At 37.9% G+C, this 24,624-nt stretch overlaps 2 protein-coding genes across 2 annotated transcripts in view; both read left to right on the top strand.

The window, feature by feature from the left end:
- Nucleotides 1-383: 383 nt before the first annotated feature.
- Nucleotides 384-1,229, top strand: Smp_174460 (hypothetical protein; the record flags this gene model as incomplete). The annotated part of the gene is made up of 1 exon (XM_018792843.1): nucleotides 384-1,229. The coding sequence occupies one exon, from the start codon at nucleotides 384-386 to the stop codon at nucleotides 1,227-1,229; it is 846 nt and encodes a 281-aa protein (XP_018647199.1).
- Nucleotides 1,230-11,269: 10,040 nt separating this feature from the next.
- Nucleotides 11,270-24,624, top strand: part of Smp_174470 (mannosyl-oligosaccharidealpha-1,2-mannosidase-r el ated) — a gene marked incomplete at both ends in the record, with an annotated part of 35,943 nt that continues 22,588 nt past the window's right edge. The window contains 8 exon segments of the mRNA XM_018792854.1: nucleotides 11,270-11,299; nucleotides 11,337-11,477; nucleotides 11,512-11,624; nucleotides 13,989-14,187; nucleotides 15,989-16,178; nucleotides 18,267-18,508; nucleotides 20,397-20,660; nucleotides 24,160-24,535. Coding sequence (XP_018647200.1) covers nucleotides 11,270-11,299; nucleotides 11,337-11,477; nucleotides 11,512-11,624; nucleotides 13,989-14,187; nucleotides 15,989-16,178; nucleotides 18,267-18,508; nucleotides 20,397-20,660; nucleotides 24,160-24,535 — 1,555 coding nt within the window.

A 24,624-nucleotide genomic window follows, 5' to 3' on the forward strand; every position in this document is an offset into this window, starting at 1 on the left:
TCACTTCCTTACCTTTTGTAAGCGTTATATTCCCTACTATCTTATATGGAATGTTGAGAGCCTTTGTTTGTCTGAACAGATAATCCCACGCTCCACTGTGACTGCGCGAAGATCGAAATAAAGACCTATTCACTACTTCTCTGGTTTCTTCTATCAATAGCACGAGGGTTACCTATAGGCACGAAAGTGGTGAGCCCTTTTTGAACACAATTTAACCTCATTTCTGTTATTAATCTTTTTTTTTACTTAATCGTAAAAGTAGACCGGATTATCCGTAAACTAAGTTGAGTATATAACTAGTTTGTTCCGTATTATCTTAAGTTATTCGTGTTATAGTAACCATTTTTCGTGCTAACTTTATTGCTATATTTGTCACATACCTCATGTCAGACTCAATAGAAACCCATAATCTGGAGGATTTGTCACCAGTGGTGATAGACACTGTTATAACTACGAAATCCCGACTTCCAGAATTTGATCGTAGTGATCCTGAGTTGTGGTTTGCTCAACTAGAGCATTATTTCACAAGACACAATATCAAATCTGAAGGGATTCGCTATAGAGACTTGTGTTCTATCCTTCCTCCTTCAGTTGCCAAAGAAGTCCGTGACTTGATTTTAGATCCACCATCACCACAACCATACACCATCTTAAGACGAGAGATAATAAACCGCTTATCATTATCAGATAGTCAAAGAATCCAAAAACTTTTTCAAGGTGAAACACTAGGTGATCGGTCGCCGTCACAGTTTTTGCGTCACCTCCAAGTGTTAATGGGTGATAACACGGTGGGTGAAGCAGTCCTAAAACAAGGATGGATACAAGCTCTCCCATGCTACGTCCAACACTGTTTGGATGCACAAGATCCTGAAACCTCATTATCTCATTTAGCGCGTATAGCCGATAGAATAATGGAGAGAGGTCCTCCAACTGGACCAGGCACAATAAATCACACACAAAAAGTAGAATCAGCAAAAGACCCCGTCATAGAAGGACTCATTGCGAGTGTTAAGAGTCTCACTGAGGCTGTCACCAGAATGCAAATGGGTCATAGAAACAGGAGCAGGTCACCACAACGACCACGATCCAAGTCACAAAACAGGTCACAAATGTCCAGACAACCTGGGCAGTTTTGTTGGTACCACTGGAAGTTTGGTGTCAACTCAACCAAGTGCATGCAACCATGCGCCTGGCCTAAGCATAATTCTAAGACAGCGGGAAACGAGTAACCCCTCCCCAGGTCGCGACGACTGAGGAGGGGCGCCAAAACAGTCGCTTGTTTTATGTTAGAGACAGAAACTCTGGCTTGAATTTCTTGGTGGATACTGGCGCTGCTCTTAGCATCATACCTCAAAATAAAACTGAGATTAGTCGAGAAACATCATCAATTACACTTCAAGCTGCAAATAAAACTAAAATTGCGACATTTGGGCAGAAAAACTTAACCCTAGATTTGGGGTTCAGGAGGCAATTCCCTTGGGTTTTCACGGTAGCCGACTTAGATCTGGCAATACTGGGGATGGACTTTCTAGAGAGATACGAATTTCTAGTTGACACCAAGAAACGGCGATTAACACTAAAAGAAACTTCGTATTACACAAAAGGCAAAGAAAGTCACATCAGCTCTCTTAACTTGATTCAAACTCCTCCAGTAACAACAGCGAAATTCCAAGATATACTCGCGGAATTTCCAAACTTAACTAAACCAAACCCACAGCCTTCTAAAGACAAACTAAAAGTAAGTCACACTATCAAAACCGAAGGTGCACCGGTTTTTGCAAAACCCAGGAGACTAGCACCAGATAAGCTCAAAATCGCTAGGGCCGAGTTTGATTATATGCTACAACTGGGTATTATCCGTCCCTCTGATAGTCAATGGGCATCCCCTTTGCATATGGTCCCAAAGAAAAATGAAGGTGACTGGCGACCGTGCGGGGATTACAGAGCCCTCAACCGTCAAACCGTACCAGATAGGTACCCAATACCGCATATCCAAGATTTCACAAACGGTTTACAGGGTATGAACATATTCACTAAAATTGACTTAGTCAGGGCATATCACAATATCCCAGTGGCTGATGAAGATATCCCCAAGACAGCTATTACAACACCCTTTGGCTTATTCGAGTTTATACGCATGCCATTCGGCCTGAGAAATGCGGCACAGACATTTCAAAGATTCATAGACAATCTACTTCGAGATATGCCATTTGCGCAGGGGTATATAGACGACTTGTTAATTGCCAGCCCCGATTTGCAATCACACGAACAGCATGTAAAAACAGTGTTAAAAAGACTGGATGAACATGGAATAAACATACATCAAAGTAAGTGTGTTTTCGGTGTTCAAACTTTAGAATTTCTCGGTCACACAATAAGCCCAGAAGGGATTAAACCGATCAAAAAAGAAGTAGACACCATTAAACAATATCCCATACCTAGTTCTCTAACACAACTGAGAAGTTTTCTAGGTCTAATTAACTTTTATCGCAGATTCATACCAGGTTGTGCACAATTAATGCAACCTTTGACAGATTCACTAAAAGGAAAACCAAAAGAATTCAAACTGTCTTCTGACGCTGTCGAAGCTATTAAACAGCTTAAAGATAAACTAGCTCAAGCAACTACGTTGATGTATCCGAATTCTCTTTCCCCACTTGCTTTGATGGTGGATGCTTCTGATAAAGCAGTAGGCGGTACCCTTAACCAACTGGTTAAAAACGCTTGGAAACCAATTGCTTTCTTCTCAAAAAGACTCGCTCCAGCAGAGACAAGGTATTCTACCTTCGAGCGAGAACTTCTTGCAATCTACCTAACCATTAAACACTTCCGACACATATTAGAAGGCAGGGAATTCATAGTCTTTACGGATCACAAACCACTGACGAATGCACTAAAAGCGAGAGCTGATAAATACTCACCTCGAGAAGTCCGACACCTTGACTATATATCACAGTTCACAAGCGATATCCGACATGTCAAAGGTCAGGACAATCAGGCGGCAGATGCTTTATCTAGGCTAGAAATAAACGTGCTACAGCAGTCTACAGTGAACTTCGAGACGTTGAGAAACGAACAAGAGCAGGATCTAGAATTACAAAACCTGCTTAAAACAAACAATTCAAGTCTTAATTTAAAACAGTTCCCATCACCTGTCGATGGTATTCTAATCTACTGTGACACGACCAAGGCAATGCCGCGACCTTTCGTTCCCAAAAGTATGCGAAAGTTGATATATAATAACTTTCATTCTTTGTCTCATCTTGGCGCAAAAGCTTCAACAAAACTAATCAATGCCAGATATATATGGCCGAATTTACAGAAGGATGTACACAAATGGGTTAGAGAGTGTTCAGCGTGTCAACAATCAAAGATAAATCGTCACACGAATTCACCCATAGGTGTTTTCTCGCAACCAGATGCACGTTTTGCCCATGTGCATATCGATTTGGTAGGTCCTTTACCACGTTCAAACGGTTTTAATTATCTTTTTACATGCATAGATCGATTTACCAGATTCCCTATAGCCATCCCGATAACGGACATCACAGCGGAAACAGTAGCCAAAGTTTTCATGCAGAACTGGGTAACCATTTTTGGTACACCCATAACAATAACGACGGATAGAGGAGCGCAATTCGAATCCGAACTATTTAATAACTTGGCTAAACTTCTAGGCTCCAATAGGATACGCTGCACTGCATATCATCCTCAGGCTAATGGGATGGTAGAACGTTTTCACCGTCAACTAAAAACCGCTCTTATATCTCACTCAAACCCCAATCAGTGGACAGAATTCCTACCGTTAGTTATGTTGGGAATACGAACATCTGTCAAAACTGACGCAGTGTTCAGCTGCGGAACTGGTTTTCGGAACAACTCTGAGACTACCAGGTGAATTTATTAACCCTAATACTAACAGTCAAAAACTTAATTTAGAAAATTATGTAGATCAACTACGGGACCACATGTCTAAACTTAAGCCGATTAATACTCGTGAACAATCGCGCACCGTATATATACCTAAAGACCTAAGCAATTGCACGCACGTCTGGATAAGATGTGACAAAATAAAAGCACCACTCAGTCCTCCATTTGAAGGTCCTTTCAAAGTCGTCTCAAGAAAATCTAAATATTTCGTGATAGAAAAACATGGAAACATCGACACAGTAAGTATTGATAGGCTAAAGCCGGCTTATCTAGATCATGAACCACCATACGTGTTGTTAGATCGTCTAACTGACAAATCCATTACGGAATCGAAATGTAAAGATGATAAATCTTTACAAATGACTAAAACGGTTCGCTGGGCACATCCGATTAGTCAGTCAAGGATGTTGACAGTTTCGACTGCAGGATAAATCTAACCACGTAGCTAATCAGACCCTGCATCTACTTAAAAATAATTTTTTTTCCTCATTCCGCCTCACATACAACTCCCCAGAACTTTTACCTTTGATATATAAGTGTTATGTAAAATATTTTTTTTAAATACTGGACACATAAGCTAGGTATTCCGAGACGATGGCTGAGGATTTTATTCAAACTCGTACAACTTACACTGGCAAATACAACGAATTCAAAAAGCAACCCAGGCGAGTTTTATAATTTCTTTTTCTGGTTAATTAACTATACTGGCTATACATATATACCATATGAACTAATTCTAAAAGTTTTCGGTCGAAGATATGTTTAGTAGCTTGATACAATTACTATGGTCAAGTACTTATTAAAGTTCTCATCATTTTTTTTAATTTCTGACATTTAAGAATCAATAACCGTGAAGATATGGTACAGTACGTTACTGTAAGGTTACTATCTTAGCCGCGTTGATTCCACATACCTAATTTTAAACACAACGTATAAAAGAACTGTTAAGTAATCATAACATTGAACTGACGATATGACTATCGTGGCTATGTTAACGTTAAACCAATTATTATTAGTGGCCCATACAAAACCCTGGAACTTAACACTAGCGTTATAAAAAAGACATGTTATGTCAATAGCTTATATATATACTTTTTTTCTCGGTTTAATAAAAACGTAAAAAGAGTATTTGACACAACTGTACTTGATCCGCATACTCAACACAATTTTTTTGCTTCTTAACCGTATATTCGTTTCCGTTTTGTGGATTACTCTGATGCACCCTTGGTTACGCACCTAGTTGTAAAAAGCGGTCATCACTGGCTCAGGGTCATGCACTTGATCGATTTTGTTAAAGAGTCCAACTTCTAGCAAGTTCACCCTTTTACATATACGCATTACAAAAGAGTTTTTTTTGTTGTTGCTGTTTTCATGGTTCTTCGTGCACAAGATATCTACACTATGTTTATTTCCTTCCAGAATACCAATCCGTTCTGGAGGCCAAGCACTTACATGAACGGAACAATTATCGATTGCATTTATGTATTTCCATTTTGTATCTTATTATTTTATGCAGGCAGTGGAGCAGTTCTTCAGGTTTGCTTGATTTTCACCATTACCTTTGAAGTAGACTCTTCTTTACTTTTTACTTGAGGGCGACTCAAGAGGCAGGTGAGTAAACACCTGATAGCCGGTCTGAGCATGGAAAAATCGTACCTCACCAACATGGTGTTGGGTAGCCCGCTCGCGGCACTTCCTCAGATATTCTTATTCCACATTCTCACACTTTCTCTTGAAAGCACGCAGCAAACCGTCAGCGATAGTTGTAGAAAAGATCACATGCTACAAAGATGACAAGCTGGTAAATGAAGAGACATCCATGGACTATCATTGGAAGCGTTAGTCGTAACTGATTGTAAGTCAAATAGTGAGCGAGTTGATAATTTCGCCTTGGGATGAGAAATAGAACGAAGGTGTTATCGATAGATAGGTTAATCGAACCGACGTTCCTACGGAAGTCGATTCTAGGGGGAAGCTAATGTAACAGCTCAGGTTGGTTGGTTAAGAGTTGACCCCAAACAATCAAGCATATGCTAAAACAGTATTGTTCAAGTATTCGTTCACTTCCTTACCTTTTGTAAGCGTTATATTCCCTACTATCTTATATGGAATGTTGAGAGCCTTTGTTTGTCTGAACAGATAATCCCACGCTCCACTGTGACTGCGCGAAGATCGAAATAAAGACCTATTCACTACTTCTCTGGTTTCTTCTATCAATAGCACGAGGGTTACCTATAGGCACGAAACGTGCATGGATTTTAATGTATTTAAGTTTCATACTACCAGAAGATATACATGAGAAAGGTATGAATGAAGAGGATGATTAGTATCTGATGAGATAATACCTGCTAGGAGTTTGCAAGACTTAAGATATCTATCCACAACCATATTATTAATGACCTCAAAAGATTCGCCACACACCTTGCTAAAAGCCTCTAGCACTCTCCTCAACACAGTAAAACCTTTTCCCAAAAGCCCGGGCAAGAATAATGGAGAATAGTAAAGAATAATAGGCAACATGCAGGAATTTACAAGTTGTAAGCGTAAATGGCGAGTAATCCCAAAGGCATGCAGCCTCTTTATGTAGTCAATCGAAAATCGTTCTTCGATGACAGTAAAACATGAGAAGACCAGGAGAGATCAGAGGAAAAAGTAACAACGAGACGATTGACTTTCGACACTATTTATCAAGGACTCTGCTGGCACAAGCATTATTGGATCCCGACATAGCGTATAGGTGCTGTTCATGTCTCAGACTAAAGTTTACAGCTTGACATTCAGACGGATTAAGTGTAAGGCCATAAACAACAGACCACCATTCAATACGAGACAAAAACTCATTCGTTTCAGCAGGATGTAAGGAGGTAGAAATTGGCATACATACAGTGATGTCGTCGCATATTTCACAAAAGTGTTTTCTATGGAAGGTGGCAGATCATGCAGAAAAAAAAGAGAAAAGAAGGGGTGAAAGAACAGCTCATTGTGGCACACTTTCATTAGACAGCAGAGGCATTGAACACTCCCCCAAACACAGTGTACCGTTTTCTTCCAGAAAGGTAGGAACATAGCCAATCGGTTATCCAGCCATCACTGTTGATGCCGATCAACTTGTTAAGTAAGAGGTGTCTTGGGACAGAATCAAAAGCATAAGTATAGTCCAGAAAAGCGTATCAAACATACTTCTTACCCTATTCCAGGCCGAACACTATATTGTGATGCGGAACATCAACGGCATCTAATGTGCTTCTTTTGCATTTGTAAGCAAACTGATATGGATCACAGTGCTCTTTTATTGGAGGTTGAAGTGGGAGTATCATTAATTTTTCCATTATTTTGAGGAAAGGTGAAGTTATTGCTGTGGGCCTAAGTTTCACATTTTTATCACCAGATACTTCCTTAGGTACAGGGATTTTCTTTATCTTTCTCCACATTTTCGGTAAGACATTAGTTGAGAAGGATCTGTTAAAGATATTCGTGAATGGATCACATAGAACGTCAGCACATTTTTTAAAAAGAAGGATACCATCAGGTCCTAAAAATTGGGATGAATCGAGTGACTGGAGACATTTTTGGACATCATTTTCAGGGAAATTAAGTGCACAACTATTCTTCAAACCTGTGGATATAAGGAGCATGACATCAGATTACTGTCGTACAAATGACTTATTTAGGTCACAAACATTCAGCTGGTTATTGCTTCTGATATACCTGTCACCTGTAAGTTCTTTAAAGAGTTTCCACATACTTGGAGAGTTGAGACGTCTAATCTTTAGGCTAATTTGACCATTGAGCTTACAAATTTCAATAGGGTTTTTCTCCTTGTACATTCTTTCTTTTACCCTCTGCAGTCGTTTTAGTTGTGGAGACGTAAGTTGATCAAAACTTAGAAAACTGGTATCAATAAGACAACAAATATCAAAACAGAATTTAAGATAACAGGTGATAACATCAGTCGTGTTTTCCAGTGAATCACCTGTTAAAAATTCCTAGTTAGTCATACGAAACATGTTTTTCAGATTTTATATATTTCCTTCTGAGTAATTCCTATATATGACTTTTCTGGTCTGGTGTAAAGATGTATTCTTTCCATGTTTTCCGTATACTTTAGGTAGAACACGAACTACACAGTAATCCCAGCTAGACAGTGGAGCACGTTTACGAGTCACATATGTACCCATACCATTATTGAAGATGAAGTTTAAATGAGCATCCAAAGGAGTAGGAAAATGTACGATATTTTGGTTACCTAGTGATGTAAGGAAGCTACTGTCACATGAATTAAAATCACCACATGCAATTGAAAGTGAACCACTAAAGGCAGTAACAGTGAATTCAGTAAATTCATCGGCAAAAACAGATAGCTCAGATGATGTGCAATCTGGAGTCATGTAAATGTAGGTAACGTAATCGTATTTGTATTTATTCAGATGTTTTAGACGACATCCTAAAGTTAGACGGTCGATAAAGCCATTTGAAAACTTGAAACAAGCAAAAGTAGATCGACACCAGTTAATGTTTGCAAACGTAGCTACACCGCCGACACACCTCTTTTTATTGTTTGATCGATCCTGACGATAGATATTGAAATCACGTGTTGACACTAAGCAATCGTTCTGTACATAAGTTAATCAAAATTCTTGGATTGTGATGACACCACTATTACGATACATTTTTCGCTTAGTAGGAATTGGAGGTAGTCCACCTTCTTAATTAGTGATAGGCAGTAAGAATTTAGCACCTCAGAAATCGACATGTGATTAGTGTTCATTCTCTTTAATGCATATTGCCAACCACCACGATGTCTCTTATTGTACTTTTTTGCAATTTTTGCAGCGAAAGGACGTAAGCTTTTCATAAACGCCCCCGAATGGGTGATGTGATTAATAGACATAATGATGTGTTAAAAGAAAATTGAAAAATCAGACAACTTGTTGAAACAGGTGGTCCAAATATTCAGGCGGGCCGTCTAATTAATACCGAGCGACAACCACGTCAAAAAGCTATTTAGCTGTATAAAAGCATGAAGCAGGCATAAACAGCACGAAAATTGACGTGCAACAACAAAAATGCTGCTCGCGGCTGATAAATGAAGGCACTCAAGATATTTTACAACAAGAAACAAGTGCGGGAGAACACATAACTTAAATTATTTTTTCAGGTCCGATTTCACTGACAATGGAAAGCTGAACTTTCAGCTACCAACGTATTACCATAGACTAACGCTCTTCTATTCGTATCACTCGGTATTCGCAATCCGGTGAAATCTGATGTTTAACGCAATATATGACAGCTCGTTTACGGAACGGCACTTCAACTCTCACAGCAATTTATGGACCCTCCATCCTCTTTAATGATTATAGGTCTAAACTTTTACTTGGGCAGGGTTAAAAATGCTACGAGTTCACCTTCACTTGTTCCCACTCAGCAGCAGCCAAACAATATTTTCGTTCAACCAGCCTTACGACATAGTTCACACGTTCTCACTACTCTGACCCCTCGAAACTCTATGCAAAAGGTCCCTCAAATTTCTTAATTGTCAACCTGAGTGCTATGCCGTCGGAAAAAACGGAACTAACGATAATTCCAACATCTTAAAGTTGAGTATTTAGAAAGAAGTCCCAATGTTGTTGATTTTCCTCCCATACAATCGAACAATATGAGCCTCACAAATACGATATCATCGCCGATAATGAAGAACCGCAACGAAACCCCGCTGATATCCGAAAACCGGCCCAATACAATGCGCTTTGGGATAAGGACAAGCTTTCAAGCACACCCAAACAACTACTGCTTGTAGGATATCACAATTTTTGTTTTACCTCGCCTCTCACGTCTGACAATTATTTTTCTATATTATTGTCTCGAAGATTCGTTTTTCAATATGTCTATATAGGTGTAGATCATTTTTTTACAAATCATATAAAAACCATGTGAAAAAGTATACACCAGGCTTTTTCGCAGATTTTGTTTTCTTACTCAAATACAAGCGCATTCTGACGTGCACCAGTACTTTTAATATTTTATTCTTCAGGACGACTATAAAAGATTAAAAAATTGGCGAAGGATACGATCAGTCGAAAATTTTCATTGTTCATTCTTTATTGTTGTGTCGTATCATATAGCTCCTTACATTAAAGAAAGATGACCAGGTTTTGCTAGACATAGCAAGCCATCAGAAGAGTGTTTGCCAACGACAGACTATTAGGGTTTAAACTTCTAACTGGCCACCTCTTAGGGTCACCACTGATCCAATAGGATGGGGGATTGGGCTGTAGCGGGAAATAAATTCCCAAGCCAGTGGATACGCATCCCCTTCTACTGCTAACCATCTCAGATCAAAGGTTTCTCAACACTCCATTAACCCTTTTAAATATATCTTCGAACACATTCATCCCCGACTTCCGTTTAAGCTGGGTTGGTATCTTTCCATTGTAAGGATAACACGGACAAATGAGTTGTCAAAGCCTGAATATCTGTGAAATCTTTAAGGTTGACGGAGCACGATGTAAGTCATGTGTGGAGAAACTCAGATACTTAATTGGTACCCCAAGTTTGTACTGATGATTTTGTCTAGAATAACAATCATAGCTTCATGACCAAACAATCCAAATGAGAGAACGAAACTCCGCTGAAACCCAATTCGAACTAAAAGATGAATCCATTTAATCACTGTGTCCTTACCCATAGGAGTATATGCACCTTTTAGGTGACGTTCTTACACCCTACAGCATCTTTGACTCTCCTTGACACCACTTTGGATACCTACTTAATTTCGGTCACAATATAAACTGTAGGGTCGACACCCTGAATTCAGAGGCACAACATAGCAGAATGGACTGTAGCAACGCCTTCTACTCTTTAGGGTCAGTCACACCCTGGAATTCGCTACCGGATGAGGTGGTTCAAGCGACTTCACCAGGATTCTTTCAAGAAGAAACTTGATGTATTCTTAATGACCTAGGACATTATCTCAACATAATTTACTGATATTTCTTTTGCCCTGTTGGATATACCTGGGTTTCTACTTGAAGTCATCGGTGATCTACTGTTATTAGATACGGAAACCCGTTAACTGAAAGCTTCTATTCCGTCCACGACCAATTGAAACCATTTAGTGTTTGATGTTGTGTATTCAATAACCTTGGTCTCAGGGTCATAAACCCGTACTAATTTCAGATGTCGAATTATGGACTACTGGTCGGATTCGTGATTTTAGCACTATTTTACATCTCCTCAGTGTTTGTCTGCAATTCAGAAAATGTAAACAAAGCCACTTTAAAGTAAATACAGTTGAATCTCTACAAGTTTGCAATTTATTACTAGGGCTCGAGTTAAAGAGATGTTTCTCCACGCATATAACAACTACAAGGTATATTTTATGTCACTACTTAATATTTTTGTTGTAGGATAACGCTTTCCCTGCTGATGAGCTAATGCCTCTTACCTGTAAAGGTCGGTATCGGTGGACAGGGGTTAACAGAGGTGACATAGATGATGCATTGGGGAATTTTTCGCTAACGATGCTTGACGGACTTGACAGCCTTTTTGTAAGCCATAAACTTATAAACTAAACCCATTTAGTTGATTGGAGAGCTAGACGAGTTTGAAGTTGCTGTAAAGGCTGTAACGAGAACTGTGAGATTTGATTCTGACGTTGATGTTTCAGTTTTTGAAACCAATATTCGCGTTCTCGGGTATGTTTTCAGATTTTTTGTCCCAGTTTTCCAGTAGTTTTTGAAATTTACTATCTGGTTCTAGTCCTTAATTATCATTGACACTGCAATTACTTTGGTTCAAATTATTTTTGTTTTTCCTTGATGTGTTAAAATGAAGTGTTACAAGTTGACCGATTTACATTTATCCTACATTCGACGTTTAACTGGTCCAACGAAGATAGTGTTTTTATTTCTCTACTCAGTCTCTATGTATTCGCAAATGTTAGCAACTCAGCAGCGTGAAGCTTTTTCAGGCGATATTATATCCATGCTTGTAAATTTCCGGGAATTATGTGTTAGACTAAATGATATAGAAACTTTCACGCTCATTACCAGCGGAAATAAGACAATACTATTTTGTCATGCGTTTAGTCAGTCACTACTAGATTCACTGCTGTTATTTTTTTTGATCACCTGTGTTGTAAAACAATAGTTTACCTAACGAATCTTAATTTTTCGAGGTAATATTAGTCAGTCAAGTGCGACGTGAGACCTGGTACATGTGTGCTTCTGCACTGTAATTAAAAGTAATTAAGTAATTAAAATGTTCAAAGTATAATTCACCAGGATTTTTAGTTTTGCATGTCTGCATTCTATAGAATTCCTTTAGTTGTACGACGTTTTAGCATTCTTTCCCGCATGACATTACGTTATTTAGTAATGTCTAATTCGATAGGTTTCCGAGAGTGACATTCCGGTTTTTTACATTCTAATCTTAATGATTAAACGTACTGGACGGAACATAAGAATATGACACTATACTTCCTTTAGGATACAACATCACAGGTGTGGATGCCGTTTTGAGTTGTTAAAGTTAAAATAAACTAGCTATGCATCTGACAGTTCAAAAATCTACATTTAAATAGTTTTGCATTATGCTGTTTATACTTTCATCTATGCCCCATATTCAAACTAAGCGTCTGTCATTACGAACACGGTTTGGTTTAAGCTGCAAAAAGTCTGTGGAATTTTTTGAACAAGAAACTTTAGTCATGTGATCGCTATGCTACTTGTGTACTAGCACTATCCAGATCAAAATTGACACTCCCCTTTATCATGTGTTAGAAATTTACCCAACATAACGGCATTAATTACACTTCTCATTATTTGCATCACAGAAAAGACTTGTTATTTGAGAGTATCTTGAAAAACTTGTCAAGACAGTGCTACAAATTGATAAGTGTTTCTTGTACATTGGTATAGATTTTGAAAAAAAGCCTTTCAAGCACCGCAAGCGACATTATAAGAATGTTCGAAATGGATGTTCTATCCTCCTAGATATTGCGTTGCATTAGGAATAATTTTCATCATTGATTAACTGGACCACCCATAATCATAATCCCATAAGTACGTTCAAATGTTCAAATTACCCTATTACCGATATTTGAAAATGAGGAACCACTCCAACTCTCACGATGCGAAGTAAAAATACAAAAGAGTGGCGCAAGGGAATATTTATTCACTCAAAACATGGCGATTCTTAGCAAAAATATACTCATTTATGTATTGATTTTTATACCAATTTAATAAATATGGGTAGGTTGCAAATATTTGACTTTTTCTGTCCTCGGCATTGTCATTGACTATAATTAAACCACTGAGTTAGCTCTTTCTTATGTAGATATTTATCCCGAAACGTCAAACACGTCAATTAATTTATCTTCATGATTTTGCTGAAAATAGTAATTTAATTGCCATGAGTAGAATAAACTCGACTTAAAGTTCATAATAGTCACCACAGAGAGATGAGATGTTAACCTACTCAAATATGGAATGATTTGTATTCCAGTTATGTCTTTTAATTGTCAGCTGTTTGAATGAGAGCTTTAGTATTTAATCAATGTTGTTTATAGCTCAGAATAAGTGTAAATGGTTCGTAGGGAAGCATAGAGATGTAGATCATCCTCGAACACTGTATTGGTATTGTCATGGTCGGCTAAAGGATATAAGTTAATTATCTTAACTGTAATTTTCAAAATTAAATCATTTATGATTGAATTTTTACAGATTTGCCACCTACTACTTAGCTATTTAAATTATCAAAAATCATTTGTCTGTCACATTCAAGTATAGTGAAAATGATGCAGAGGTATGGCTCAGTACGTGGCAAATTTTAAACTTCTTTTCGAATCCCACTACTCATTCACTTGTTGTACCTCAGTCTACCACATAAGAATGTAAATATTTGCATAGTTGTCTACATATTTTATCCTAAATTATACCATCAAGCTCAAAGACCACAACACCGATAATCGTCATCCGGAGCTACAAATATTCTTTATCATCTCAGTATAGTTTTCATCTTACACATTTGAAATTTTCTTATAACGAATTTACTTTCAGTGGTTTGTTAGGAGCTCATGTTGCTGTCATGTCAATCAAACAAAACAATGACTCACGAATGAATTGGTATAAGAACGAACTTTTAGAAATGGCTGTTGATATTGGAAATCGATTATTACCCGCTTTTGATACACCAACTGGTATCCCTTACCCTAGAATTAATCTTCGTCATGGATATTCGGGTTTAACAAAACAAGAGGTTAGTGTTTGTAGTTAAAAACATTTTTCGTAGTTAACATCACGGAGTGACCTAAGTTAAACAATCACTGAAAACCTGGAAGCACTGGATAGCTGATTCTTTTTGGCACGAGACCCCTCATCAATGCACACTCACGACCCTGCCACTGGGAACTGAACTCAGAATCCTTGGTTTCTCACGCGAACATCGATAAAAACAGATGTCCATTACTTCCTGGTTTTTAGTAGTCTAAGATTATGCAGTGAATTCAACTATGTAGTTGAAAAACCGTCATAAATTTCTAAAGTAGCGATTTTTATTTAAAATTTAACTGAACTGTCCATCTGTTTGTAGTAATATTGTGTGTGGTTTTTGTGTCTTCCATCCTATTGAAACTCACAATACTATCGTAAACGAACTTGAAAAAATGAACTACAGTGTGGTAGTTTACCGAAGGTAATTGCCTAGATAAATTGTTCAATATTTAGACATTAGTAGATTTTCAGTCCCCAAAATGGATAGTGAAAAATTCAAACTAGTAAAAATCTCAGAAAGTATATTCAAATATACAGAGTACTACCATTATGCTCAGTGTTAAAAGAGAAATGGTAAATAAGCGTACCTCATTCACTGCAAATTATTTTTTAAAAAATATGGACTTACAATTTCCAGTAATAGATTACAGTTGTCTCACAAACTAGCAGAAAAAAGCTTGCACCTTCCTACATATGCTTGATCGCTGGTTATTGATTTTATGGAGAGATTAAGTTTAATATTTTCTGTATCTACTCTAACGTTAACCTGTTAAGCATAGTTAAGTAGATGGTTGTTGCGTTTGTTTAACATACACCTAGAACACTTTAATAGATTAAAGTTCACAACCTTGATCAATTTCCCTTGTACTGTAACCCTTAAGTATTTGTTCTGGTGAAGTGTGTTTGCATTGGTAGATTAAATGTGAACATTATAACATTTATGGTCCATAGTAACCCTATCCTCAGTCTTTAATAATTCCAGTCAGTCAGCTACAACGTAGGACCAGGCACATATATGCATCGGTCCAAGTTGCCATACCTCGTTAGCACAACATGATGAACATTGAATTCATAAAAGTAGTTAATTTAGTGGTGTTAATATATAAAAGGAAGGTTGTATATAAGGATATAGTATGGGAAGACAGATATGAAGCAGTTTTCATCTCAAGGTTTAAGGGAAGATAACGAGTGTACACACCTACGCCATTGTGATCGATTCTGAGCCATGTCACCTCGAGTCTCCAACCATTGGTTACGATAGTCTCGCGGACCCTATTTATATATTTATCTTTATACTTGTACAAATGAGTATGTTTGGTTGGTTTCATGTAACAGTCTGGCCATTTATTTATCTTACTTCCTTAAGTGTTAGTTTAAACCACTTGGTTACTCAGTCGAATCTCCATACATATTTACTTGCTAGAATACATTCACTCGTTCATCTGTCTAGTCGTATGTTTGTTAGTTGTTTGATATGAATTGTGCTTAGATAAGCTGTTGCGACAACTTCGTTTCTTCCTCCTGGAAATTTTACACGCTCATGAATTATGGTTGTGGGATCTCGAAAATGTTCCGCAATAAGTCTGTATATCTATCTTTCCACTATCCTATGGATTACAAAGTTTAAGGATTCTCATATGATAGAAGACACACATTATATCGTTAATTAAAGGATTTAAAATGGTTCTAAGAAAAAAGAATTTGTTTGCAATACTATTACTTATTAAACTTGTTCAGCCGTGTATAGACATATTTCACACTTATTCTTCTTCTGAATTTATTCATAGGAGAATACATGCACTGCTTGCGCAGGTACAATGATCCTTGAATTTGCTGCTTTAAGTCGATTGACTGGAAATCCAATTTATGAAGAAAAAGCCGCCAAAGCAATGGCATTCTTATGGAAACAACGTAATCGTTTCTCAGATCTTGTTGGTCGTGTAATCAATGTACGCAATGGAGATTGGATTCGTCAAGGTGAATACTATAAATACTCTTACTTTTTTATGCCTAACAACTAAACAGTGGTAAACAAATCATTTACTGTGACTTACATGTTATTTTGGACAGTTCAGCAAACCAACTACTTTAATCTCTTACTTTCATAATGAACGCTAACAGGGTTTTTCAACGTTACTCAATTCATGACTTTATTTCAAATGTAATATCCACACCAATATTACAAGGTTGTGGATCTAAGTAGTTTAGACCTTATCTATTCCTCGATTGATATCATTTTGCGGTAAAAAATAACTTATTTTATTGCATCTCTTGGGGAGGTTTTCAGTCTTGAAGATTCAGCTGTTTATTCTATAATGTATCTCCAAGTGGTCAAGTTTTGGTTCATTAGTTGGTCAATGTTTTTATTTATTTATTTAAACACATAAATATTGGTACAAGGAAGCACTAGATATATATGCACCACACAAATCTCATTTGATTTGTGTGAGGGCTGTGATACTGCCCAAGTGCCCAAACCGAAGCAGGTAGTTTGCTTAGGGCGCCACACCCCGTAGCCTTCGACCTAAAGATCTGATCCACAAGGCAGTGGAGCATCGTGAGGAGATACAGTCCCATGGTAGCCGGTGACCGACGATTGATTCATACGCCATTTGTTATTTGAGGATACTAGAGCCCATGTACACCATTGGTTTGGAATGAGGGTTTTCCAACTCCCCTAGGTTGACTTTCCGTGTCTACTAACCCGGTTATCGCTCCTGCCGGACATTCGGTTTTCGTCCTCTGAATTTCGTAAACAACAGTAATGGTATGCGAAGGCAATGAGTAGGACTTGTGTGGCAAAGGCTATATACGCGTGGCCGTGTGAGAGCATTTGGAGAGGGAGAGGGGACTCTCCCCACTCTCTGCCGTACCAGGGCATATGGGGGTCAAATTCTATCATTTTATTTAACCAAAGTTCCTTTTACAGATAGGAAGTAAGGTAGAAATTTATGTCAGATTAGGCAGCGTTATGTTATACAGTTATTTTGCTGTAATTCAAGATATTTTGGTAGTTCAAACCAGTGACTTCATTTGAAGTCGAACCCTACACACAAATCTCTTACAAAACACGATGTGGAACCACGGTTTCATACTTTTAAATCTTTTTTCTGATGTGTACTAGTTCATATTAATACTCATTTACGGTGAAAATAATATGTAAAGTATACGAAGTGATAAATTTTGCTAACTGTTCGACGCCTACCTAACTTATTTTTATGTCATATTGTGGTGTGGTCTACTTATATCCGTATAAGTAGTATATGTTGATGGTCAGATATAGAATGTATTTTGACAGAAGATCGATAAGGAACGAACAGGAATGAAGCGCAATCGGTACGAAAATGCATGAACAATCAAATCAAAGAAGACGGACTGATATTTGCAGAAGGAACAGTTAAGATTGAAACAATTAATTGTTATTTTGCAAATTAGCTGTTTGCTGTATGGTTATCCGAATTTAGTGAGATAGTCTGTAATGTTGTGCTTGAATACATTCGATTGTCCCCAGTCGTGTTCTTGTTCACTACAATATAAAATCAAAGTAATTTGTATCATCCTTGATTATTCAATCAGTCAAGCATAGATTGAATTCACACAATCTATTTGATTAATAATCGTATGAAAGGATGAAAGATATCGCTTCAGGGATTCTTACATTTTATGTTTAAATAAGTCAGTCAGTCAGTCAGCTACAACGTAGGACCAAGCACATTTATGCATCGGTCCAAGTTGCCATATCTCGTTAACACAACAAGATGAACACCGAATTCATAGTAGTTAATTTAGTGGTGGTGGTAGTATATAAAAGATAGGTTGTATATAAGGATATGGTATAAAAAGGAAGAAAATTATGAAGCAATCTTAATCTCAAGGTTTAAGGGAAGATAACGAGTGTATACACCTACACCATTGTGATCGATTCTGAGCCATGTCACCTAGAGTCTCCAACCATTGGTTACGATAGTCATGCGGACCCCGACGTTTAAATAAGTAATACTGTACTGTACTTACATATAACTTTAAAGTACCATGTTAATCCTTCCAACTATTATATATTTATAGAATCTGGTGTTGGTGCAGGTATTGATTCATATTATGAATATTTATTAAAAGCCTATATATTACTTGGTGAACCAGTATATTTACATCGTTTTCAAACACATTATGAAGCAGTGAATCGATATGTTAGTGGTCCACAATCCGCAGAATTTCCTTTTCTATTTTTGGATGTACATATGCATCGACCAGCACAACGTGCACGTACATTTATGGATGCTTTATTAGCTTTTTGGCCTGGTATTCAAGTGAGTAAATATTTCTTAATTATATTTTTATTCAGTTAGTCAGTCACAACGTAGAACTTCGTATGTACATACATCAGTTTGAGTTGCCATGCCACATTAACACAGAGATGCAGTTGTCGATTCAAATCTCATAGTGGTAGAAGTAGTAAGAGTATAAGCAGTAATCGGAAAGACTAGGGTTTGAAGATGTTATTCAAGGAGTATAATCCAATGAAATAAATTTGGAGAGAGAAAGAAGATAGAGACATGAAGAATTCATTAGATTAGAATTTGGGAGAACACAAAGAGTGGATTCACCTTCTCCATTGCAAACGATTTTGAGCCATGCCATTCAAGGTTCCTAACCATCGATTGGTATCATCTCGCGAATCCCAACCAGGTAGTCTACACCTACCAACATGGCTCAGTTTGATTGTCGGTGGCTGTAGTCTAATATCGGATATTTTGTACAGAACACTTTATTATATTGCAACTTTTACCAACATTGTTCGTATTAAGTAATAAGATGAGGTAACTTATGTTTAATGATTACATCTAAGTGCTCAATTATGTTCAACTAGTCTGTCATCCTGGAGACATAAAATTCAGTCAAACAAAGGTCAATGTTTCCACTAACTGATTACTGTATCAAATTCAGAGAGACCGAAGGTCCTGAGTTCGAGTCCCGCACTCAAGGTCGTGGGTGCACATTATTGAGGAGTCCCATACTAGGACAAAACGGTCGTCCAGTGCTCCAAGATTTTCAATAGGGTTCTAGCTTAAATCGACTCGTGAATTGAACTATTAAAATTACTACAATCTCCACAAACCCGCATTCTAAAAATTAATTATATATTTACTCTTATGTATGTGACTGTTTGCATGTTTGTTATTTGTTTCTATCCATTCTCTTATTGGTTGTAAACACAATCAATGAATAATTTCTAACTCAAGCACATATTACACATTCTCTTTCTATATCATCTGATCTGATTGAATTGACTAACTTACCTCCCGTTAAAAATCGATTTCAGCCCAATTTGTATTTGACTTTTGAATACTCTCGAATGAAAATAAATTTGATTTTTATAGTCAGTCAGTCACAACGTAGAACTTCGTACGTACGTACATCACTTAGAGTTGCCATGCCACATTAACACAGAGATGCAGTTGTCGATTCAAATCTCATAGTGGTAGAAGTAGTAAGAGTATAAGCAGTAATCGGAAAGACTAGGGTTTGAAGATGTTATTCAAGGAGTATAATCCAGCGAAATAAATTTGAAAAGAGAAAAAAATATAGAGACATGTAGAATTCAGAAGATTACAATTTGACACAACACAAAGAGTAGATGCACCTTCTCCATTGTAAACGATTTTGAACTATGTCATTCAATATCTCTAACCATTCATTGCTATCATCTTGCGAATCCCAACCAGGTAGTCTACACCTACCTACCAACATGGCTCAGTCCACTTGTCAATGACTTCATGGATTTGTGCCATGTTTTGGTCTGGCCGCCCCTAGCTTTCTTCCAACCTACTCCTTTACTATAAAACATTGTACTTCGGGGCAGTCGGTGGTTGGGCATACGTAACACGTGTCCCAGTCATCTCAACTGATGAAGTTTCACTACTTCATCAATCAATTTACCATCCTTACCTAGTACCCGTTTCCTAACGACTGCATTACTTACTCGGTGGTCCCAGGATATACGAGCAATGCTTCGAAGACACCTATGATCGAATACTAGTTGTCTACCATTATCCTCTACTCTTATCGACCATGTTTCACTCCCATAAACTACATGTAGTTGGTTTAGATTTTCTTTTTTCCAAATTAAACATTCTAATCTTATTCAATGAAGATATTCATTCATTGTTTTATTCATTTCATTTACATTCAATTCAGGTTCTTACAGGTGATGTAAAACGTGCAGTTGTATTACATGAATTATTATATTTAATACATAAACGTAATAAATTATTACCTGAAGCATTTACACCAGATTTTAATGTACATTGGGGTCAACATTTACTTAGACCTGAATTAATTGAATCTACTTATTTATTATATCGTGCTACGGAAGATCCATATTATTTAAAAGTTGGTGAACAAATTGTTAATGATTTAGAAAAGTATACACGTGTACCATGTGGGTTTGCAGCAATTAAGGTTTGTGAAATAATAAATAACTTTTGGTCCCTTCGTTTTCTTCTCTTTTTTTAAACCCGAATTATTTATTTATTTAAACATATAAATATTGGTACAAGGAAGCACTAGATATATATGCACCACACAAATCTCATTTGATTTGTGTGAGGGCTGTGATACTGCCCAAGTGCCCAAACCGAAGCAGGTAGTTTGCTTAGGGCGCCACACCCCGTAGCCTTCGACCTAAAGATCTGATCCACAAGGCAGTGGAGCATCGTGAGGAGATACAGTCCCATGGTAGCCGGTGACCGACGATTGATTCATACGCCATTTGTTATTTGAGGATACTAGAGCCCATGTACACCATTGGTTTGGAATGAGGGTTTTCCAACTCCCCTAGGTTGACTTTCCGTGTCTACTAACCCGGTTATCGCTCCTGCCGGACATTCGGTTTTCGTCCTCTGAATTTCGTAAACAACAGTAATGGTATGCGAAGGCAATGAGTAGGACTTGTGTGGCATAGGCTATATACGCGTGTCCATGTAAGAGCATTTGGAGAGGGAGAGCGTACTCTCCCCACTCTCGACCGTACCAGGGCATTTGGGGGCAAATGGAATGTCGCTGCTAGAATATGTTTGATGAGAGGCTGATTCACAAATAGTCAGATTAGCTTTTTGTCCAAGAAATCAGATCCAATTGACATTACTAAGTGTTAAAATTATTCCATCAACAGACTTTGTATGTACAAAATCTAGCTGTTTATTACCTACTTGAATACCTTGGTCTTAGTCTATGTATACTAGCTTAAGAATTATAGAACAAGATCGTTCTGACCGACGTGTTGCAGATCCAACCTTTTACAGTTTTACTGATATGACGAAGGTGCTAAATATGGCTCAAATTAGCGTAAACTGCCCTGCCTTTTACTATACGTGAATTGATCTCATCTTTCACACCACCATCACCACATAAATAGCTACCCAGATGAACGAACTTTTTTGATTACTGCGAACTGCTGACTACCAAGAGTGAGTGCAGGCATGGGGTCCTGCCAGTGTTGTAATAGTATGTTTCACATAGAAGGTGCAATATCGAGGCAATACGCACAGTATTCACATATGGCCAATAAGAGACTGACCAGTTGCAGTCCTAAACATCAATGGGAAGATTCAATCAAACAATACTGAGTGAATTTAAACTTCACCCCATTGTACAAGCATGTGGCTATCAGAACTCGGTAGGTGAGTGGATAACGCGATGGCGTTTGAAGCGAAAGTTACTGGGTTCGAGTCCCAGAGTGAACATCAACTCTGAGATGCAGGTAAATCCAGCTGACGAGTCCCAGATAGGAAGAAACGCGCGTCCTGGATTCCACTGATTGCCAACTGATCAAGTGTGGATTACATAGCCTGATTATCATCGCACATTAAGACGATATCATCCAAAGACCCAAGGTTGGGAAGTCTTTCTACACGCAACAGATCCACACAACCACTCCCTACATCCATCAGAGCCTTTTCTGGAACGTTATCGATGGCCAAGTTGGGAAGGAATGGTGAGATTGGGCAACCCTGCTTAACCTTACCGCTTGAATGAAACCCAGTGAAGTTGCTAGGAAATGTGTTGCGTTTACCAACTCGTCGCTCAGATCGACAAGTAACTTTGGCTGAAATAGGAGTAATTTAGAAGAAAATTATCAGTAACAAGACCAAGACGTTATATCAGTTCGCGAGGTCAATGAACTGTCGAACCGAGCCTAATTGTTAAATGTAGCTTAAACATATATTGGAATTCTCTGGGACGACATTCGTAAAACATGTCCAAGCCACTGAAGTCGGTGTTCCAACATACTAACACTAATTGAATTATCGTCACTGTGCCCGAACACACGATACCGAATCTCTGCATTACTAACATGGTGTTTCCACTGGATGTCAGCAATCCTTCGGAAACAACGATGATCGAACACAGAGAGACGTCTAACATCCTCAACTCAGAGAGTCCAGGTTTCACAAGCATAGAGCAAAACTGCTCTCACCGACGCGTTGTATATGATAACCGCTTGCAGTAGTTTGGGACCTTGAGTGACATTACTCATAAAACTATTTCAACTCCTTTGTTTTTCATCCGATTATACTGATTCGATGTGACAATTTATGCTAACAGACTAATCAACTGACACCGTATTTTATTTGGTTCAGCAATCGATTCACGTAGAGTGTACTTCATTATTTAGTTAGTGAAGTTTGTTCTCATCTCATAAACTTCTTGACAGATATCATCCAGCTTTAGAAGTAGAAATCATGAAATTAATGAGCCTAAAATAACTTGACAATGCATACAGTGGGTAGCGTTACTTGGTAAAATCACACTATATTGCCAATCGGTGCATTTTTAATTAAGGGGGGGGGGTAGGTTTATACTAATGCTTTTTGATAACAATCACGTGTATATATTCCTATGACCTTGGTCTTTTATAGTGTTAGTGTTTTTTTATTTTTATTTTTATTTAAACACATAAATATTGGTACAAGGAAGCACTAGATATATATGCACCACACAAATCTCATTTGATTTGTGTGAGGGCTGTGATACTGCCCAAGTGCCCAAACCGAAGCAGGTAGTTTGCTTAGGGCGCCACACCCCGTAGCCTTCGACCTAAAGATCTGATCCACAAGGCAGTGGAGCATCGTGAGGAGATACAGTCCCATGGTAGCCGGTGACCGACGATTGATTCATACGCCATTTGTTATTTGAGGATACTAGAGCCCATGTACACCATTGGTTTGGAATGAGGGTTTTCCAACTCCCCTAGGTTGACTTTCCGTGTCTACTAACCCGGTTATCGCTCCTGCCGGACATTCGGTTTTCGTCCTCTGAATTTCGTAAACAACAGTAATGCCTTGAGAAGGCAGTGAGTGTCCATGTAAGAGCATTTGGAGAGGGAGAGTGGACTCTCCCCACTCTCGACCGTACCAGGGCATTTGGGGGCTGTGTTAATGTACATGGATGCTAGTCAATAATTTGTAGTTTACTGTATCTATTTTCAATGTACACTAATTTTTCACATTTTTGATCCTTTTTATGAAATTAAATTTAGTATTGTTTGTTTGAATCTTCCCATCGATGTGTTAGGACTGCAACTGGTCAGTCTCTAATTAGCATATGTGCATACTGTGCGTATTGCCTCGATATAGCCTTAATTCACAAGCATTGTAACCAAAGATGGATAGTGGCCGAGTAGATAACGCGATGGCGTTTGAAGCGAACGGTACTGGGTTTGAGTCGCAGAGTGAACATCAACTCTAAGATGCAGGTACATCCAACTGACGAGTCCCAAGTAGGACGAAACGCGCCTTGTCCTGGATTCCACTGCTAGCCACTATCCATCTTTCCTTACAATGCTTTTTATGAAATGTTTCAATATCAACCTGGACATTTACATTTCACTATTCACCTTCATTGTTATCACCATCATGATTTTTGTTGCTAATGATATCTCCTAACTTTCTTACATCAGGATGTACGTACTATGGAACATGTAGATCAGTTCGATTCATTTGTTCTTGCTGAAACATTTAAGTACTTGTACTTATTGTTTGCTGAACCATCTGATATTCCAATCAATGTAGATGATTATATATTTACTACAGAAGCACATCTTTTACCATTAAGTTTATCTCGTCAACGTTATTCCATTCAGAATGTATTTCATACTGGGATTCCTAATGTTTCGTCGGTATTCATAAAGACATCACAATATGATGTTAATAGTTCAATCCTATCACAATCATCATCAACTTCAAACGTTGAATCATCTTTTGTCAGATCAATATCAGATCATCATGGTGATCGAGATCTTAAAATTGAAAAATTATTACATAATGCAGCTCAATGTATTGCTGTAGGATATGAGTATCGAAATCCTATAAAATGTAATTTAGATACTTCCATGACAAAGAATGATCCTACTACTACTACTACT

Source organism: Schistosoma mansoni (genome assembly GCF_000237925.1).
Source record: "Schistosoma mansoni, WGS project CABG00000000 data, supercontig 0208, strain Puerto Rico, whole genome shotgun sequence".
NCBI lineage: Eukaryota > Metazoa > Platyhelminthes > Trematoda > Strigeidida > Schistosomatidae > Schistosoma > Schistosoma mansoni.